The 22,012-nt window shown below is 36.6% G+C and overlaps 1 protein-coding gene across 2 annotated transcripts; it reads left to right on the top strand.

Annotated features, from left to right (window-relative positions):
- The first annotated feature begins 10,292 nt into the window (after positions 1 to 10,292).
- LOC110683667 (syntaxin-71-like) lies at positions 10,293 to 16,443 on the top strand. 2 transcript variants are annotated; one of them, XM_021860064.1, is made up of 9 exons: positions 10,293 to 10,567; positions 10,654 to 10,779; positions 11,536 to 11,704; positions 11,832 to 11,917; positions 12,035 to 12,103; positions 12,196 to 12,240; positions 12,330 to 12,392; positions 12,490 to 12,566; positions 16,036 to 16,443. In XM_021860064.1, exons 1-9 carry the CDS (start codon positions 10,412 to 10,414, stop codon positions 16,055 to 16,057), a joined length of 813 nt encoding a protein of 270 aa, XP_021715756.1. In that variant the 5' UTR covers positions 10,293 to 10,411; the 3' UTR covers positions 16,058 to 16,443. The 2 variants fall into 2 exon arrangements, with proteins under 2 accessions (XP_021715756.1, XP_021715757.1); XM_021860065.1 differs by having other exon boundaries at positions 10,294 to 10,567; positions 16,050 to 16,443.
- Positions 16,444 to 22,012: the final 5,569 nt, after the last annotated feature.

Genomic DNA, 22,012 nt, shown 5'->3' on the forward strand with positions numbered 1-22,012 from the left:
ATTGGAAGATGGGAACGGCCCCATATAATCGATACCCCAAACATCGAATATTTCAACTTCTAGAATCCCAGTTTGGGGCATCTCATGCCTCCGCGAAATGTTGCAAGTCCTCTGGAAAGAGTCACAAGGCTGCACAAAAGTGTTAGCATCTTTAAACATAGTAGGCCAAAAGAAGCCTGACTCATCAATCTTGGCCACCGTTTTAGTGGGGCCATGATGTCCACCATAGGGTGAAGTATGACAACTGGTAAGGACGCCGTGAACCTCCCATTCGGGAACACACCTGCGAAATAATCCATCTGCACACTCACGAAACAAAAAAGGGTCATCCCAAAAATAATGTTTAACATCATAAAGGAATTTCTTTTTCTGTTGGTAGGACAAGTCAGGAGGTAGAGTACCACCCACTATATATTTAGCAAAATCGGCGTACCAAGGGTGATGCTCTACAACTGCATACAGGTTGTCATCAGGGAAAGAATCATCTATAGGTAAAGAATCCTTACCCTCATCATACCTGATACGTGACAAGTGGTCTGCCACAACGTTCTCTGCTCCCTTTTTATCTTTTATTTCAATATTGAAATCTTGGATCAAGAGAACCCAACGGAGTAGCCTTGGCTTTGATTCCGCCTTGGCTATCAAGTATTTCAATGCTGCATGATCAGTAAAAACAATAACTTTATAACCAACTAAATATGATCTAAATTTTTCCAAAGCATAAATAACAGCAAGAAACTCCTTTTCTGTGGTGGCATAGTTGACTTGGGCTTCATCTAAGGTTTTGCTAGCATAATAAATAGCATGCAAAACCTTATCCTTCCTCTGTCCGAGCACGGCTCCTAGTGCAAAGTCACTTGCGTCACACATGATCCCGAAAGGGAGGTTCCAATCGGGAGCATATATGATGGGTGCCGATATCAAAGCTTGCTTAATCCTGTGAAAATCCCCAAGACACTAGTCAGTAAAAATAAATGGGGCATCCTTGAGCAAAAGCTGTGTCAGTGGTTTAGCAATTTTAGAAAAATCTTTGATAAAGCGGCGATAAAACCCCGCATGACCCAAGAAGCTTCTAACTCCCTTGACATTGACTGGGGGAGGTAATTGCTCAATCACTGATATTTTAGCTTTGTCTACTTGTATGCCCTTATCAGATATAATATGACCAAGGACTACTCCCTTTGTCACCATAAAGTGACATTTCTCCCAATTAAGTACTAAGCTGCACTCCTCACATCTTTTCAAAATTTTAGCGAGATTAATTAAGCATGAATCAAATGAAGAACCATATACGCTAAAATCATCCATAAAGACCTCCATAATAGACTCTATGAAATCAGAAAAAATGCTCATCATGCAACGTTGAAAGGTAGCAGGTGCATTACATAAACCAAAGGGCATTCTACGATATGCAAAAGTGCCATAAGGGCATGTAAAGGTGGTCTTTTCCTGATCTTCAGGGTGAATCGGAATTTGGAAAAATCCCGAATACCCGTCCAAATAGAAAAAGAATTTGTGATTAGCTAACCTCTCAAGCATTTGATCAATAAAGGGGAAAGGGAAGTGATCCTTTTTAGTGGTGATATTAAGTCTGCGATAGTCTATGCACATACGCCACCCTGTTACAGTTCTAGTGGGAATTAGTTCATTTTTATCATTAGTTATCACAGTCATCCCACCTTTCTTCGGTACTACTTGCACAGGACTTACCCACTTGGAGTCAGAAATAGGATAGATAATACCTGCATCGAGTAATTTCATCACCTCTTTCTTGACTACTTCCTGCATGTTTGGATTTAATCTTCGTTGGGGTTGAATGTAGGGCTTGTAATTTTCCTCTAGATGAATCCTGTGCATGCAAAAGTCAGGGCTAATACCCTTGAGATCATCAATACTGTACCCTATAGCCTTCTTATGGGTTTTGAGGACCCCTAGAAGTTGGGAAGATTGTAGGTCAGTGAGTGCAGTACTGATGATCACAGGGTGTAGTTCCTGCTAATCTAGAAAAACATACTTTAAATGAGAAGGGAGAGGTTTTAGCTCAGGTTTCTTGACCTCTGCAGGTTTTGATTCCTGAACTAAATTTACTACCTTTATTGTCTCCTTGGGGCTTAACTCTTCTAAGGAAAGAGCCTTTTCAATACTTTGTACCTCATTACCCCAAATGCTTGCATTATCGCTAGATAAATTCCCGCAGAGAACTTCCTCCAAGGGATCCTTCGCAAGAACCTGTGGCAAGCTATCAACACAAATATTGTCCATTATATCAATTGTGTCAATATAACAACAATTTTCCTCTAATATAGGCCCTTTCAAAACCTTCCCTAAATTAAAGGTTATGTTATCGTCACCTACAGAAAGGGTTAGTTTACCATTTTTCACATCAATAATAGCTTCTGCAGTGTGGAGGAAAGGCCTACCTAATATAATGGGTATTTGTGTGTCCTCTGCCATATCTAAAACAACAAAATTGACAGGAATAAAAAATTTACCGACTCTGACACGGACGTCCTCTAAAATACCTAAAGGATATTTTACCGAACGATCTACCATTTGCAAAGTTATATTAGTAATTTTTAATTCCCCCATATTTAATTTAGCACATATAGATGATGGCATGACACTGACACTAGCACCCAGATCACATAAAGCTTTATCAATAAAAACATTCCCAATGTGACAAGGGATAGAAAAACTACCGGGATCCTTTAATTTAGGAGGTGATTTATTTTGCAAATATGCGCTACACTCCTCTGTGAAAGCTACAGTTTCTACTTCATTAAAGGCCCTTTTCCTAGTCAGAATGTCTTTCATGAATTTAGCATAAGCAGGTACTTGAGTGATTAAATCAGTGAAGGGAACTGTTACCTACATGTTTTTCACAACCTCTAAAAACTTACCGAATTGTTTATCAAGCTTTCTCTTCAGTTGTCTATTGGGGAAAGGAAGCTTGATAACTGGGCTCTGCACAACTCCTCCCTTATCCTGCAATTTACCTTGCACAGAAACATTAGTAGGGTTAGTATCTTTTTGTAGCCCTGCAGGGCTAGCAAAATTACCGTTTGGTATAGAGGAATCTAGATCAGAAACTGGTCCATCTTCCTGTGGCATAGGAGGTCCATCATAATGTGAACCACTCCTTAGAGTGATTGCATTAGCATGATCTGTAGGATGGATAGGTTGTGACGGTAGAACTCCCTACTGACGGGATTGTAGGGTAGATGAAAGTTGTGCAATTTGATTGTCCATGATTTTATTATGGGCTAGAATAGAATCAATTTGCGCATCCCTACTCTTCATGTGCTTTTGCATATTAGCTAGCATCGCTCTAATTTCTGTCATGGCAGGGTCGGAAGATGATGAGGGTGATACTTGGCTTTTCTGGCCGACATTAGGATGATAATATTTTTGCTGTGGTGGGGGTTGCTGTTGTGATTGTTGTGGAGGTGGAGGGTTTTGTACATTTGTACTCCGGTATGAAAGATAAGGATGGTTTTTATAACCGGCATTGTAGGAATTGGAATAGGGGTTATTTTGCCTATAGGTTTGGAAGGCATTAACTTGTTCCATAGAGCTCCTACAATCTTGCTCCCAATGACCTACAATTCCACAATTTTCACAAAAAGCCTCATGGTTAGCTACAGCAGAAACATTAGCTACAGAGTTAGGAGCAGCAGTAGGATTATCTAATTTTTGGCAAATAGATGTTAATTGAGCTTGCAAAAAGGATACGGAATAGACATTATGTTTTCCCTTATTTGCAAACCCCCTCGGATTCCCATATTGGGAATTGTGTATTGCCATGTCTTCGATAACCTGTCCTGCGTCATCCACATTTAAATTCATAAACCTCCCACTAGCTGCCGAATCTAGTACTGATCTAGAAGAATTTCCAAGTCCATTATAGAATGCTTGGATCAATTGCCATTGTGCTAGATTGTGGTGGGGGCACTCTCTCTGTAGATCCTTGAACCTCTCCCAAGCCTCATATAATGATTTGTCGGCCTCTTGAGCGAAGTTCTGAATAGCACTTCTTAGCACCGCTGTTCTCTCTGCAGGATAATATTTATTATAGAAATTTAAAGCAAGAGTTTCCCAGTCAGTAATACCAAGTGCAATTCTATTCAAACCATTAAACCATAATTTTGCTTTGCCACATAATGAAAAGGGAAAAAGAATCTCCCTGATTTGGTCCTGCGTAACCCCGGCTTGTCTAATAGTGTTACAATATTGGCAGAAATCTGCGATGTGAAGATTAGGATCTTCACCCTTAGCTCCGCTGAACTTCTTCCTCTCTATCATAGTGATAAATTGGGGCTTGATCTCAAATTGAACTCCATCTAGGGCCGGAGTAAAAGTAAGGTGCGGTAAGTCTGCGAGCTTCGGTTGCGAATAATCACTGAGTTTCTTCTGGGCCGTCATCTCTGATTCTGAATCTGAAGGAATATCTGTATCACTAGAATCAGGGGGAGAATCTCTTCGATCGTTGTCCTCCTCAGAACCCGCCAGAATTTGTCTATAGAGTCTCCTTTGCCTATGAAAAGAACGCTCGATCTCGGGATCAAAAGGGATGTCACCTGATCTAGAACACCTGAAAATAAACAAAGAACTAGAGACAAATATGAGATTTGCCTCAAAGAACTAATGTTCTCTGAGGCAAAAAGGGGATAATCTAGACTACAAAAATATAATCAGAAAATAAAAATAAAACCGTTTCCCCGGCAACGGCGCCAAATTTTGACAGGGTAAAGTCGTATCCCCTAATAAAAAATAATTCCTAGATCCTCTAACTAAAGTAGATAGGGAAGTAGGGTCGATCTCCACAGGGAAACAAGTCTTTTTAATTCTAATTAATTATTATAATCTAAATTATCTAAGTAACCAGTAATTTAAATATGAATTCTATACTACGAAGGATGAGTTTAGGGAGAAAAGAATCAATAATAAGGAAACCCCTTGGGTCACAGGTTCACCAATAATTAATATTCCGGGATAGAACGAAGCAATTAATAATTAACAATGCATAGGTAACATGATTAACAGGCTCTCGCAATTTATTAACCAACATGGATCTAACAGGCTCTCGCAATTTATTAGACCTAAGTTCCTATTAAAAATAGCCTTTAATATTAAATCAACATCTGCTCGATTCATCAATTCAACATGTCACAATCAAATTACATCTGCTCGATTCATAATATAATTGCAAAGAATTAAAACAATTCAATAGGAAATTATCATGCAATATCAACAATCAATAATTACAAACTATCCCTTCATATTAATTATGGATCCCCATAAACCCTAGAATTAAACTACTCACTAATCATCATAATTAAACCAAGAAAATAAATAAATAAGAACATGATCAAGAAAGCAATTAAAAATAACTGAAATTAAAAAAGGGAAGAAATTGTACCAAACTAAATCTGGAATTAATGTAGGAATTAAGAACAAGAGTTAGAGAGAATGTAAGAGAGAGAAAAATACTAAGTAGAGAGAGAAAGTCTAAGAGAAAGAAGATCCGTAATTAATCCGTACAAAACGAATATATACATCTCCTAAAACAAAAATTAACTAAACTTAATCAGGTTCTAGAAAAACACGCGCCCGATCGGGCGAAGGGGGCGCCCGATCGGGACCGCCTTTTTCTCATTGTCCAGCCTAAAGTGCCGCGCCCGATCGAGCCTACGCTCACCCGATCGGGCGTGCCTTTACTTGATAGCTGGCATGCGCGCAGCTCGCCTGATCGGGCGTATGCTTGCCCGATCGGGCCCGGCTTCATCTTCATGGTTTGGACTTCGATTGGGCTAGATTTCTCAGCCCAATCCATATTTTCTCTCGGGTCTCGAATACATGGTCCAATTAAACGAACCCTTAATCACCGGCTCGATGGCTCTAGCCGACCTTGGGCTCCAAGAATGGTCGTGTTCCTCCAATGCTTGTAGTCGCTTCATAAAAATCCCGGGAAAATGCTCCAAAGGTGAAATTCCCTGCAAAACTTAACCAGAACTACGAAAACACTAGAAAACACATACTAGTAATAAAAGTGGCCCTAAAGGGCCAAAAACACTACTAATTATGACCAAGGGACGGGGGTAAAACATTATATAAAATAGACATATCAGTTTTACTAGGATTTGCTCCCTTAAGCATAACTTTTCTCTCACTTGTTCCCAAATGATTCCTACCCTTTACCCTAGCCTTACATTACAAGCTTTAAAGACCTTCTTACCTTTGTGCATAGAGTTGTATGAATGTGAAAGTATTGTTTATCAATGCAAGTTATTATTTGACATATTTCTAATCGACTGGTAGGTTGAGCGTTCATTGTTTTATACACACGTGAGTGTGAGTTGGGAGGGCATTGTTCACTTAAAGGGGTTGGTTGGAGAGCGATCGAGTACATCTTTTACTCGCCACATAAATGAGAGTTGAGTGTGTGAGCACTAGTCTTGAATTCTATATGCTCTTGTGGTTTGCTCGATTTGACAATTGTTAGGGAGGAAAGGTAATTGGATGGATTTGATTGGTTGATTTTGAAGCATGTTTATTTGATTTACCCTGAATTGTTTGTGCTTGATTTTTACTTTTTGGGGTGAAGCATATTTATTGATTCATTCATGAGATCTTTGCTTATGGACAAGCAAAGGTTTGGCTTGGGGGAGTTTGATGTGTTTATTTTATATAGTACTTTACCCCCGTCCCTTGGTCATAATTAGTAGTGTTTTTGGCTCTTTAGAGCCACTTTTATTACTAATTGGTATTTTCTAGTGTTTTCGTAGATTTGGTTTACTTTTGCAGGGATTTGCACTTTTGGAGCATTTTCCCGATATATTATGGAGCAATCACGAGCATTGGAGAAGCACGACCATATTTTATAGCCCAGGGCCGGTTAGATCCATCGAACCGGTGATTAAGGGCTCGGTATGTGTGATACCGGGGCATTTGGACCGAGTATTCAAGACCCGAAGAGGAAACCCAGATTGGCCCGAAGAATCGGAGCCCAATCGTAGTCCAGATAGTGGCCCAAGAGAGCCGACCGGCCAAAAAGGCTGGCGCCCGGAGGCGCGCCCGGCCGGGTGAGAGAAGCAAAAAGGCGCGCCCGATCGGGCGCGTGTAATTATTAGGGGCTAATTTCGTCGTTTAAGTTTGTTTTAGTTTAGGATTTGTACGGAGTATAAATACTTCTTTGTTAAACGATTTTAGAATGGACTTCTTACTCTTTTCTTTACTCTCTTAATTGTTTTCTTAGATTTTCTCTCTCTTATACTTTTGTTCTTAATTCATTCTTAATTCCAGATTTGTTTGGTAATTATTTCTCTTCTCTTAATCTTAGTTGTTTATTTTATTCCTTTAATCATGTCTTGCTTTACTGCTTTGATTAGTTTAGTTTCTATTATGTGTGAGTAGTTCTATTTCTAGGGATTGTGGGGATCCATAAATAATATGAAGGAGTAATTTATTGTTGTTGATTGTCAATGCTAGATTAATTTCCTATTGATTGATTTAATGCTCTGTGACTAGATTATGCCTGATCTTTTATGCCTGAGTTTGACAATATTGATTCGAGATTCGACAGATGAGAATTGATGTTTAGGTCAAGTTTCAATAGGCAGGTTAATTTATAAATGGTTAGGTCGAGATTCGAAAGATGAGATTTAATACCGGTAAATTGATTGTGTGATTATAATATGTAGCGAAAGCCCTTTATAATCTGATTAATATATGCATTGATGAATGATTATTATATTCTACCCTGAAATATTATTTATTGGTGAACGTAGGCCCTAGATCCTTTTATATATTATTTTCTCCTTATTCTTAATCTTCGTAGTTTAGTTTCACATTCAAATTCACATATTGGTTACTTTATAATTTAGATTACTTTATTTAATTAGGAATAGAAAGACTCGTTTCTCTGTGGATTTGACCCTACTTCCCTATCTAGATTAGTTAGAGGATTTAGGTAATACTTTTGATTAGAGGATACGACTTTACCCTGTCAACCCCCACACCTAGAACCACCGTCAGCCACCAATTAAAGTCGTTCCCAGCAGCAACGTTGCCCACGCAAACCAAACCCCAACATCTCCAGCCATCAATTACCACCAACCCAACAACCACAAATCGCCAGCAGCGGCCTCCAATCAGAGCAGCCCGCAGCACCTGGTGCGCTTCCCATTTCGCCACCAATCCCAGCCAACTCACAAACACGCAAACAACCCACTTCCCCTGCATCACCTCGCAATTATTCACCTCAAATTAACCACCGTCACACACTCACCAACAACCTCTAACAGAGCAGCCAATTCGCGGCCGCGCAGCCCTGTTAGAAAGCGCGCAAATGCTGATGCCTTGAATCTGAATGTGGACTCCATTTGTGCGCTTTCTGACAGGGCTGCGCGGCTGCGAATTGGCTGCTCCATTATAGTTGATGATGATGAACGGTGGGGATTTGATGGCGATAATTGATGATGGAGTTTGATGGTGAGTGAAGTATGGGATTATTCCCATAGAAGCAAAAAAATCTAAGAAGAAGGGGAATGGAGGGTCTGATGGTTTAATTTGGGGAATTGGTGGATTTGCCTTTTTTTTTTTTCAATTTCTTTCTTTTCTTTTATTTTCTTTCCTTATTCTTTTTATTTTCCTTTTCTTTTCTTATTTCTTTTCTTATTTCTTTTCTTATTTCTTTTTCTTTTGTTTCCTCCTTAATTTCTGATTTTTTTTTTAATTTTTTTTTTAGTTTTATTAGCTTTGTATAAATACCCATCTTTGGGTAATTAGAAAGGGGGAATTTTATGATGCTATTTTTCTTAATTATTTGAGGAGAGCTTCTCTCTCTTGGGGTAGATTAGATAATTTTTAGAGAGAGAAAGTAGATTATTGCTCAATTTTCTTCCAAGTATTCAACTTTGCTCAAGTTTAATTTTCAATCAAGCAAGAATTCAAGTTTTCATCTTTCATTAATCCTTTCTTTAGTAATCTCTTTGCCTTTCCTTTAGTATTATTTATTTGTTTTATTGTTACTTATCCTTGTTAATCCTATTAGTTTATCTAGTTGTTATTGATTTCATTGATTTTAATCATGTTTTGTTTTGAGTTTCTTGAGTTTATTTCTAGTTTTGATATTATGTTTAATCTCCCTTCTCTAGGCTAAACTTTTAGCTAGGGGAAGGGGGTGGAAGATATGATTTGATATTGGATGAATGATGATGGTTGGATTGAACTTATGCCATATATTGATGAAAGACATGATTTTTATTAGCTTGAGATTATTGTTGAACTCTATTTGATGTTTTCTAGTTTAAATGCATGAAAGTGATTTGAACTAGATTAGGATCATCTCTATTTTAATGATTGCATGAGAATGAGTTATTAAAGTGGAGTTTTTATGGATTGTGCTTCTTTATTCTCTTGATTTGATTGTAACTAATAGGATGCACGAGAATGATCCTTATTAGTGTAGACCTCTTTCATTGATTTGCGTAGACTATTGCATGAGAATGAATTGTTTAGGTAGAATCTTGTGTTCTTTGACATGTGTTTCATGATAATCACCATTATTCCCCTCTTTCTAATCATATTGGACACCCTCGTATCCTTAGCGTCATTTTCCCTTGATTTTAACCATCATTTTCGTGCTTGTTTGTAGTTTTAGTGTTCTTACTCAACAAAACCAACAAAAACAATCCCCTTTTCACTCTTGCATTAGTGATTATTGATGTTGAATTAGCGTGCTTCCCTAGTGGTTCGACCCTTTACTTGCCACTAACTAGTTTAGTGTAGGTTTAGGTATTATAAATGATTAATTTGGTTAGGGTAGTAGCTTAACGACCTATCTAACCCGTGATCATATTGCTGGTCGGTAAGATTGTATACGGGTTATGAGTTCAAAATTTCAGAGGATTAGATCTTGAGAGGAAGTAAGGTGAGAGGAGAGAATAGTGTGATAGTGCGGCTAGGGTTGGGAAATGAGAATGAATGAGAAGGTGGGTTTTTTTTTCTTAGGAAGTCAGGAAGTTTGTTATAATGCGGGTATGGGTCGGGTATGGGGTGGGTCAGGCGGGGCGAGGCGGATATTACTTAAAATCCATCCCCGCCCCATCACCATGGCGGGTATGGATTTTAGACCTATCCCCGCCCTGCGACCCACCAAAGCTAGACCCGTTCTACTGGCATCCCTAGTTACAATAGTAGGAAAAAAAAATGGTTAAAAATTTGAATTCCAATGCTTTCCGACCTGTTTTTTTTTTTTAAAGAAGCTTTCCGACCTGTTTTAGCCTGTCACTCACAAATTATTCCCCCCCCCCCCCCCCTCTCTCTCTCTCATACTCCCCTGACGGTGTTGTAAGCTTAACATCTTCGGCATAACCTCCCATCCCATCATCAACACCCCACTGCATTAACAATGAGTGTGATCGACATTCTCACCAGAGTTGACGCGATCTGCCAGAAATACGATAAATACGACGTCGAAAAGCAGCGCGACTCCAACGTTTCCGGCGATGACGCTTTTGCTCGTCTCTACTCTTCCGTCGAATCCGACATTGAAACTGCATATCAGGTCTTCATCTCTCATTGTTTGGTTTTGCTTGATTTAGGGTTTGATTGAATTTATGGTTGTTGAATTGGGGGATTTTTGTTTTTCAGAAAGCTGAAACAGCTGCAAATGAGTCGAATAGGGCGTCTGTTGTGTCGTTGAATGCTGAGATTCGTCGAATTAAAGGCCGATTACTTGAAGAAGTGCCTAAGTTGCAGCGATTGGCTCAAAAAAGGGTGTGTAATTTTCTTCAGTTTTGGTTTTATGATGCTGATTAATCTGATTTTGTGCTGAATTTCAATTGATTTGTTGCCAATTTTGCCCTACTTTTGCTGGATCTATGTTTACTTGGAACTTTGAAATATCGGTAGTTTCTACTAGCAATACAGTTGAAAAACTAAATTAGCAGAAAGACAATGAATTATACTTTCTTATTTTGTAAATGAATTGGTATTTTGAATTTAGTCTTGTTGCCTTTTGAGATGCTAAGTTATTTGAGGTGAATCATAGGTGGATCAGAATTTTTAGATTGGGCATGGCGTAAAACGGTAACTATAGAGCTTTCTCAAAGAATTAGGAGAAAAAAATTCCTAAAGAGAAAGAGGGGAAAAAAAAGCCAAAGTAATTAATAAGAACATGTATTCTGCTAATCTGCTTATAACATAAAAAAGATATTTTTGAAATAAATCCGTAAAAGTATGAAATTAGTGTCAACAGAAGCAAATCGAGTAAAGCTACAACCATTAGGATTTGATTTATTGCATCAAACAAGAATCAAGTATGCTAACCCATTTTTCTGTAAAATGATACATTCAATACTTTTTATAGATATTCTGGGCAATGAGGCGGGTTGTGGCCTGGGTTAGCCCGCCTTAGATTTTCCCGTGGTTGAATGGTGAAAAACAATGTATTTTGATTTTAATCAAAGCCATTGTGTCTTGCATTTGGTCTTGCAATTTGAGTACTTATTTAGTTATTCTTATGTAATGCAGGTGAAAGGGCTTTCAATTGAGGAACTTTCCGCTCGTAATGATTTAGTCCTTGCTTTGCCTGATAGAATTCAATCCATACCAGATGGAACCCCTGCAGCTAAAAAGAATGGGGGTTGGACATCTGGTTGGACTTCTTCAGCTACTCGCCAGGAGATAAAATTTGATTCAGGTGTGTTTGAATTTATTTGTGTGGCATTTTGGAAAGCAAACCTACATTTGCTAGTGTTAAGGTTGACGCTTGAAAGGGCTTATGGGACTAATATAATTTATTGCATTTTGTTTTCTATAAATGTTAGATGGAAGATTTGATGATGAGTATCTACAGGAGACTGAACAGTCCAGCCAGTTTAAGCAAGAGTATGAAATGAGAAAAATCAAGCAGGTGAATTTGCACAAAGCTCCCATTTCTTACTCAAAACTTTCAGTTGGAATTTGAGTTCTTTCTTGCATGTCCATGTGTTTTAATTCTTACTTTATGGCAATATCCTTATTTTGTTAGGATCAAGGTCTAGATGTGATAGCAGAAGGTTTGGACACTTTGAAAAATATGGCACACGATATGAACGAGGTTTTCCATCTTTTGTATCCTTCCTTTGATAAATTTCAAATTAGTATTCTATTTTGATTTGCATGTCATCCTGTGCTTTTTGCCAAATACAGGAGATGGATAGGCAAGTTCCCTTGATGGATGAGATTGACACCAAGGTGAAAAACAATTTATTCTTATTGGCAAGCTGATAATGCAGCTAATGGATTGATTTTGACCCAGAGCTAATTCTCTTTGATTTTTGCAGGTGGATAAGGCAACTTCTGATCTTAAGAATACTAATGTCAGACTCAAGGACACGGTGACACAGGTATTGAATTGCAATATAATGCTCAACTGTTACATCTGTATCCTTAGGTTGTATTATTTTTCCTTCTTAGTGACTTTACATGCATCTTTATTTCCAGCTGAGGTCGAGTCGAAACTTCTGCATCGATATCATCCTCTTGTGTATAATTCTTGGGATTGCTGCATATTTGTACAAGTAAGATCATTGTTTACTATTGTTCTGTTTTTAAAAGTACTTTAGGTCGTTAGGATAGTAGTTAAACATTCTCGCTTGCATTTAATTTAGGGTAGAAAGGAGAAAACCTATTCATGTTGCATTTTAATGTTGAATCATGATTATCATGAATGTTGTTGGCAATTTTCCATAAGTTACCTTGCTTTAGAGTAATACGCCATGCTTTGTAGCCTTTTCCTTAGTGCTCTAGGCTTATGGTTAACCCTTAGAGCATAGCTCCTATTGATTTAGCAAACATATAGGATGAAAAATGTACCATTACATGTATAATAGCAAACTTATAATACCACTGTAGTTGCCAAATTTACATTTTTACCCTCGTATATATTTTGTAAATACAAAGGAGCTATTCCTGAGATGCACTCCTAGGCTTACTAAGCCCAACCTTTTATTTGATTATTTGAGTTGTAATGTTAAAATACATTCCAAAAGTTGTCTTACAAAGTACTCTTGCAATGTTGTTGCTTTAATTATGATTTGATCAAAAGTTTTGATTTAAATGTTGAATGTTGTATATCATTTTAAGAATTTTTTTAAAATTGTTTTTTTTTTTTTTTTTTTTTTTTTTTTTTTTTTTTAATTTTAAAAAAAAATTATTAAGTTATAGTACTGTAATGGACTGACCAAAGAGAGGGTTGGGAAAAGATTTTGTAGTTGAGCTCTGTAATTTGAGAAAGTTCTCATGTTTTAGATGAGAAAGTAAGGAAGTCAAAGCAATGTATTAAAAGGCTCGACGCACACCAAGGCAATTTAGATTTGATCAAAAGTTTTTATTTAAATGTCAAATGAAGTATATCATTAAAAGTTTTTTTTTATAAATTGTTATTTTAAAAAAAAAAAAAATAAACTGATTAAATTATGATTGATTATTGTAATAGACTGACCGAAGAGAGGGTTGGGATAGAATTTTGTGGTTGAGCTTTGTAATTTAAGAAAGTTCCCGTGAGGTATAAAAGGTATAAAAAGGCTTAAGGTGCACCGAGGCTCCCTACGAGGCACCATTAAAGTGAGGCACTTATAATAAACAATTACATTTTTTTTGAAAATAGTCTTTAAAATCGCCTCGCCTAGAATACCAAAAGCACATGACCCCTAATCCCTTGCTCCTAGTCAAAATTTTTGTAAAAAGAGGGGAGTAGACAGAGAGATATATAATTTTTTTTTGGAGAAATTAGTTTTTTGTTCGTTTGTTTGTTTGTTGAGAGAGACTTAAGCTTCTTGAAAGCATGATCTTTTTATTTCTTCTATTTTCCATGGTTTGGCAGAATTTCAGTTTGGTAGCCTTTATCTTTCTAGATTGAGTTGTAACTATTATGACTATGAAGACACCTAAAGACGTCTCCCTAAAATCAAACCAACTATCCTAAATTTTTTGCATTTTAGAAATGTTACTTTATTTGAAAATGGAGGAAATAATTATTGATAGATAAGGTAATTGTAGGCAATCATACACTTCCTCCGTCCCTTATTCACAAGCCTTTGTTCTATATTTGGGTAACCAAAATTACACGCCTATTTCTATTTAAAAGTTGTATATTTTTTTTACAATATTACCCTCTTTTTTTATGATTTGTCTTTTTTTTTTTTTTTTTTTTTTTTTTGTACTTGTGACATCAACAATTCCCAATACTTTCTCCCCCTCTCTTCAATAATTATCAATTACTTTTTCTTTGTCTGTATCTCTCTTTAACCCACATGCATGTTTGTATACCCATTCATTAGTTTTAAGGAATCTACTGCTTCCTTGATTCATGTGAGAAAAACCCAAATAGACATGTAAATAAGGGACTAAGGGAATACGAACTAGTTGTATAATGTAGTAAACCAAAAGAAGTCACTTGTCCTTTCAACTAAACCAAAACAGGACCACACAAGATGGGGCTGGTGTATAATTGCAAGATCACCATTGTACAATTGAGCTAGTACCTTCTATCTCCTTTGTTTTCCCAACACCACCAGCACTTACACATACTGCAAATAGGCCATGGCATGGCCTACACAATAGATTGGTTGCTGAAAAAAGGGAAAACAAAAAGATTACACCTCCCAATTAAAAGACTAATGAAATATCCAAATAAATAAATGAAATTGGATATGAATTGAGAAATCTAGAATCTAAACCTCTCCACAGTATTAAGAAGGGATGTTATATCATACATTAAGAATAAACTAAAAAAGGGTGGACATAAGAATATGGAGAAATCCTAGAACGATTATAAAATTATATAAAAAAGAAAAAGAGTAAGATGTCTATCCCTATAATGGTAATAGGTGAAAGACAAATGACACCTTTAGAGAACAAAGGTATGATATGAAGGTTACGCGGTGAGTCTTATGTTTTCTAAGACTAAAATGAATTGAATAAAATAACTTTAAGTGGCTCATACTTCGAATTCCTTGAAACTTGTTTATTTCAATGCATTTCTCAAATAGGAATTTTTTTTTTCTTCTCATTTTCAAAAGAAGCGGAAACTAAGAAATCCACAAGCCTTTAATTATTAAGGTAATCTTTTAGACTTAATAATTTAAAATTGTTAATCTTAATGTTAGGTTATTAAGCTAACTTACCAATATTATCATGGGTTTTTAAGCTTATTATCAAGGTCTTCTAAGCTTGCTTACCTTAATTTCTATGCTTTTCTCATAATGCATCTTGATGTTCAGAGCTTTTCTCATAACGCATCTTGATGGAACTTGTTAACATCATATTAATGACAAAGACATCACCTATAACATTTTTCGAGTTAATTGATGGAACATTACAGAAATTTCCAGTAGGTGAGGAAGTGAAAAAAAATAAAAATATTATTGTATAGTATTACCCAAATTTGTTTTCTTCATTCATGTAGCATGCATTCATTGGGATTATGAATAAGGTAAAATTAACATTTCTATTCCCTCATTTAAATAACGTACGCCCTCAGTCCCTCCGTTACATATTGTTTTCTGACCTGAAATCCTTTTTTGAGACAAAATTGGTTGAAATGGGAAGAATGATATGAAACGGAGGGAGTATTGTGTTTTTTTTTTTTTTTTTTTTTCCTCTGTATATAAAACCTAGGAATACAGGCCAATTTTATGTACACTTACCCGCTCCTATATCCAAAAACCTCCATAATATATTTTCTCATTTACCAAATAAAAGTCTAAATATGCTAGACATAGGAGTTATTGATGATATGCTAATGTTAGCACTTAAAGTAGAATTGAGTTATCTCCTATTTCCTCACATGCCTCTCTAAATATTTTAGGTCACCATTGGGCATTTTTCTGCCCCTTTCATTGTCTATGTGTAGATGTTCATCGAAACATCACTGTTATGCATCAAAACAAATACTGAGGCATTTTGATTATAATTAGCATAATATGTTCAATTAGTTGCTTTTATTTATTTATATTTATCTATTTGATTTTTTTTTTTAAATGGAAGCCATGTTTTTGCAGTGTATTGAAGAAGTAAATGATAAGGGGAGCTGACTGTCATTTGGCTTCGGTATTATCTCATCTGTCTGTGTTTGAGGATGTGGGTTGTTGGTGTGTTTATCTCCATGTCTTTTTTTATACCTTTGCTTGTTCTTGGAAAATGAATGTGTATTGCTTATCAACACTTCATGTACATCTGTCCTTGTATACTACATCATTATTGGTAATGTTCCTTGTTATTACTCTGTATCATTTTATAGAGAAGGTTATTTTAGTTTTCTTCTTCTGTCATTATATAGTAGAATCCAATAATTACATTTATTAGATTAAATACGTAGCAAAATCATCTGGATGAAATATGTGGAATCATTGGCCAAATAAATGACTTATGGTGAATAGTTTGTTTTGTGTAACATTTGTTTCTCGGGACAGGGGAAAAAGATTTCTTGTATTATAAATATATTTTATAAATGCCTTTATTCTGTTAATGAACCAAATTTAATCAAGTATTGTTTACTAATTTGATTCTGTTGTTGGTCGTTACCTGCCATGTCTCTGTTTCTGCTATCACCATCTAACCCACCAATCCCAGACTCCTTTTCCCCTTTCCTCCCACTCGCCTTAGTTATCACCCTGTAAGTCCCCATTCCTCCTTCCCACAGTTACCCTATCCACCTCTTCCAGATTCCTTCCCTTTTACACCACAGCCCCATCCCTCAATCTTTTCTTGGACAAGACTACTTTAAAGTTAAATTTATGTCGTGCTAAGGCAAAAAGGGTCCTGATTTAATTAAGTAAAATCCTGTGATGGTACTATCTGGCATGTCTGATGATATACATTGTCAATTTTCCTGAGTTTTTCTACTTTCAGTTTTAAACCATATCCATTTCTAAAAGATTCAGTATTATTCTGGGATCATAAAACACAACAAAATAATCAATGACATGTGATTTGTTACCAAGTTAAGCTGTATTTCACAATATTGTTTTGGAAACCCAACTGCTTGAAGATACTTGTAATGAACTCATTAGCATGCACTTAATTTAATCCTTGAATAAATGTCCCTCCTTTCTCTGTAATATACCTTATACAGAGTATTCTGTATGCATAATTCGTCCTTATTCTTCCTATTCACTGTCATCTTCAGCTAAAATGGTCATTCGTTTCTTTTAGCCAAGGATAATTTACAGTAAGCATTTGCAAGTCTAATTTGTTTGTTTGAAAAGGATGAAATTGCAGAAACTTAAGTACATGAGTAGGAAGAGGAGGAAAAAACTATTCTTTTATCCTTGTTTTGATAAAAGGTGGAATCTTTTGTAAAATTTGGGAAAGATGAAATTAAAGGGTACCCTTGAGTTTATCCTGGCACTTAAATAACTTTTGTTGCGGAAAGAAAACCAAGTAATCTTCCTTGATTGTTCATTTGTGCTTGTGTCAAAAATATTTTTATTTGCACCTTTTCTTGTTAGCCTTGTGGATAAGATGATTTCTTTTAGAGCTGGGATGTTATATGTATTAGATTTTTTCTAGAGTTATTCAAGCGTCACTGATGTTAATGCTTAAAGTTCTAGGGAATAGCATGATGAAATCAGGGTTTTGATTGCTATAACAGCCATGGAAACTTAATTTTTAGGACAATGTGAATGGCTTTTGGCTGGTGCAGCTTAATAGCATGACTGGTAACTCGAAAACCTTTACAGTTTGGCCACAATGCTGTCTGTGATGCAGCCAAGATTTAAGAGCTTGATGGAAATAAAGAACTACCGGACTAGTCATTGTTTTTTTTTCTTACAGATATGAACATGTCGGTTGTTTGGCATTTATGCAATTATGTAAGAAGCTGATTACTTGAGAACTGAGTGAGGTTTCTGTCTTTTTTACTGTTTCTTTGTGAACCGTTAGAGTTTTAGATCTCCTTTCCAATTTTGCTCTACAAATCCAACTAAAATGGGGCTTAGTTTATTCAATAATGAATAACGGGGTATGTATATTTTGTAGGTTTGTGACAACTCTATTCGGATATCTGAATCAGTAAAAACCTGATTGCGGGAGTACTAATTCTGTAGTGTCATCAGTATATAGTTGCTGACATTTTGTTGAAGATTGCATCTTTGTTTTTTATCTGGTTGATGTAAGTCGCCATTTTCAAAAATTTTCTGCCTTGTAAGAATCTAAGTATACTAGGGAGATTTGCACATCACAAAAAAGGGTTAAAACTCTTAAACCACTAGCTTGGAGGTTGTCCGTTCTTCATTGGTGCTATTTAGATTTTAGTTTGGTTGCAAATGAAAACAATACTTGAATTTATTTATTTATTTTTTTTTTTAATTCCTTTTCAAGAAGAGTATTCTGATAGGTTTTGTTCTCAGTTTGTAAAATATTGTGATTATGGTATGATTAGAGTTTGTTATGCAATCAAGCTTCCACAAGCTCACAATTGTTGGCTATGTTACTATTGTACTCATCCCGTTCGTTCAACACGGTAGGTTGTTAAACTTCTGCGTGTGATTTAGATTGCTCATTGTCCACCTTCTAGGACCCTACCATGGGCGGTACACGTAACTTTTACTGGTGAACTCGTATAAGTTAGAATTGTATCGTCACCGTGAAGAGCTGCCAAAACTGACTGACCCAACCTGAAAAATTAATCCAATCCTAACCAAAAATTAACCAAAATTCGATCATGACTTGAGTTGTTTGAACCCCAAAATATTTGAATCCAATCATGATCTGCATGGGAAATTGGGAGTTCGTGGTCTTGTTTTCCTTTTACCATGGGAGCGACAATTTGGTTATCCTTTTTCGGTATTCTTACAATCATCACCCAAAAGTATCTTAACAAGGATATACCCTATTGGTTCGAGTGATAGCCTTGTTGACCTAGCATTCGTTTGCTTAAGAGTGCTTATGTGCCCGGTGAATCTCATGCAAGCGCTTCCACCAAGACTCTCGGTAGCTTATTGCAAACTTCAACTTTGTCGACAATAATAGTAAGTGCTTCCCATCAAGTCATGATCATTCTTCATGATCCTTGGTTAAGAGTACTTTGTACCATGTTATCTTTGTTGATACCGCCAAAATTTTTCTAGACTCCCCTTGAGAAAATGAGATCTACAATGGGTTGAACTCTTCTCTTCCAAGCAAATGTTCGTAGCACTTTTAGAGGTTTGATGACCCCAAAACCAACTTCAAGGGTCAAGGGAGCCTTGTGGGAAAGTCTGGTTTCCTTAAATTCGAGAACTACCTTCTTTATGTCACCTGAACAGACTATAGGAGCGTTTCGAGCTCCTTAGTCCACATGACCACAAGCCTTGATTTTTTATTTTTTATTTTTTAATTAATTTTTTTTTTATTATTTTGAAAAAAGGTAAAAAGAAATTTTATTAATCAACAAAGACAGTAATACAATACACCATAGGGCAGAGGAGCCCTAAAAGACAGCAACAACAACAAAGCAAACACAAAAACAAAGCAAAAAGAAAAACTAAGCATAAAGGGCAGCTTTAGCTTCTAAACAGGTCCTTGAACCACTTCTGATTCCTTGAACTAGTCTTGACTGGCATGGCATAAGATATTCTGTGAAAATGCTCAGACCACAGTTTCTGAATCACTTTCTCTAGTTGCATAAGGCTCTTATCCCAGATTACTTTGTTTCTCTGTCTCCAAATGACATAAAGTAACCTAGCATAGTAGTTGTACACAACTTGTTTCTGAAATCTTCTTCTGATAGCTTTCATCTTATTATTACATCCTTCAATATTCAGAGGCTCCATCTTTATTCTCAGCTTCTCTTGCAAATTATTAACACATTTCCTCTATAATCACAGTCAAAGAATAAGTGATCTGTGGTCTCTTCACCATTCTCATAGAGAGGACAAGAGGAGTTAGTGATCACCCCAATTTTGAGAAGATGAGACCTAACTCGAATCCTTCTCCACATAATCATCCAGCACACAAATTTGTGTTTGGGGATGTTCAGCTTATTCCAGACCTAATCCCCCCACACAACCTTTTCATGCTAAGCATTTAACCAGTTATACCTACTTGCAATTGTGTAACCATTAGGATTGTCGGTCCAAACATTACCAGAATATCCTGTCTTCATTTTATCCTTAACCCACCAAAGTTGCTTCTAGTTCCAGCTAGTGTTGTGAACACACTAGAACCTCTTCCAAGTTCTGCGCTTCAAATACATCTCATTGACCCATCTGAGCCAAAGGCCATCCTTTTTCTAAGAAATATTCCAAATCTACTTCCCAATACCTGCAATTTTCCAATTATAACAATTCTGCACTCCTAATCCATCCTGTTTCTTGCATCTGCACACAATGTCCCAGGCTATTGGGGGAGCTTTGGTATAAACAACTCTCTCTTCCGAAAGAAAATTCTTGCAGATAACTGAAACACCATCTAACACCACTTTTGGGATAATAAAAATATTAGTAGCCCAATAAATGTGAAGAGACCACAAGCCTTGAATTAAAGTAACTTTAGGATAATATTGTCATTTAGCTAAAATTTCTCAATCAGGCTCTTCGAAAGTCTTTTACAAAGTAGTGTATTTGACAAAATCAGCTCTTTTCCAATACAATAACGAAAATTTTTGAAAAATATAATCCCAACTTTGATGCATTTTCTTTAATAATCCTAACTTTGGATTATTCTTGAATAATTCCAACTTTGGGACTGTTTACTTTCTTCAATCCCAAACCGGTCAACAAAAGTCAATGACATATTATATCAGGTTACTTGACAAGTGTCTAGTGCTGATTAGTCCATAAAAAATTCAAAAAAAAAAAAAAACAAAAACTACAAAATACCAGTCAACCTCCCCTTCCTCCACATGCCTACCCTGAGCTCCACCACACCGCCAGCCTGTCGCCTCTCTCGTCGACCATGTTTTCTCTTGAACCACCACACTACCCAACCAACCTCCCCTTCCAACCCGCCGCGTTTTCTCTTGAACCACCACTTCCAAATCTCTCCTGCAAATCGCCGACATCGACAGCTAAAAATCATCGATTCCGCTGTAGAGCCACCGCAAAATTAGGTTAGGAAATCCGACAGCTCGTAAGAAATTCTTCGCGAAAATCGCCACACTTTCGCTATTGAAATTAAGGCGGCGTATCGTGGGTGTTTCGAGGGGAGAGAAGGATGTTACGGCTTATGGGAATTGGGGGAGGTGGTTCAACGAGGAAGGGGGAGGGGATATGGGATGGGATGGGATGGGATGGGATGGGATTGGGATGGGAGAATAGGCAACTGGCCAACGTGAGGAGGGGAGTGGGTTTTCTGATGCGGGAGGATATTAGGGTGGTTGGGGTTCCAATGGGCGGTGGGGCTGGGGTGGTCCGGAAAGAGATAGGGATGGGTTTACTAAATTTATTATTTTTCTTTATTTTTTTTGGCTTATTAGCTTTTGACGCGTGACATTTATTATTAAAAAAAAATTTAACATTTTCAATTGGTAACAGTGATTGGGATTGAAGAAAGAAAACAACTCCTAAAGTTGGGATTATTCCATAATAATCCAAAGTTGGGATTATTAAAAGAAAATGAAGCAAATTTAGGATAATTATTTACAATTTTTCCTACAATAAAAATAGTTGTTTTATATTGTCAACTGATAAATTTGTTCGAAAGCTTAATTTATCAAAACTACTCTTGATCAAACAAGACCTTTTTATGGAGTACATTATTACCTCATTTTTTTCGTCTTTTTACTAAGAGTAACAGGAGCGGAATTAGGGGGGCTGGTGTAGGCCATGGCCACCCCCATGATACTCTATAATAACAAATTATGCTTGTAATTTCTAGTTAATTTTCATAGCCCAGTTGGTTTTCAAGTGAGATTCCAATTTGCATGACTAGATTTAAAGGGTTGTTAGACTTTTTTTTTTTCATTTTTTTTAAACTCTCCTTTATATTGACATCACACATAAGAATGATAAAAAGGCAAGCGAGTATGTTTTCAAGTGGGAAA

Source organism: Chenopodium quinoa, unplaced genomic scaffold (genome assembly GCF_001683475.1).
Source record: "Chenopodium quinoa cultivar QQ74 unplaced genomic scaffold, ASM168347v1, whole genome shotgun sequence".
Lineage (NCBI taxonomy): Eukaryota > Viridiplantae > Streptophyta > Magnoliopsida > Caryophyllales > Amaranthaceae > Chenopodium > Chenopodium quinoa.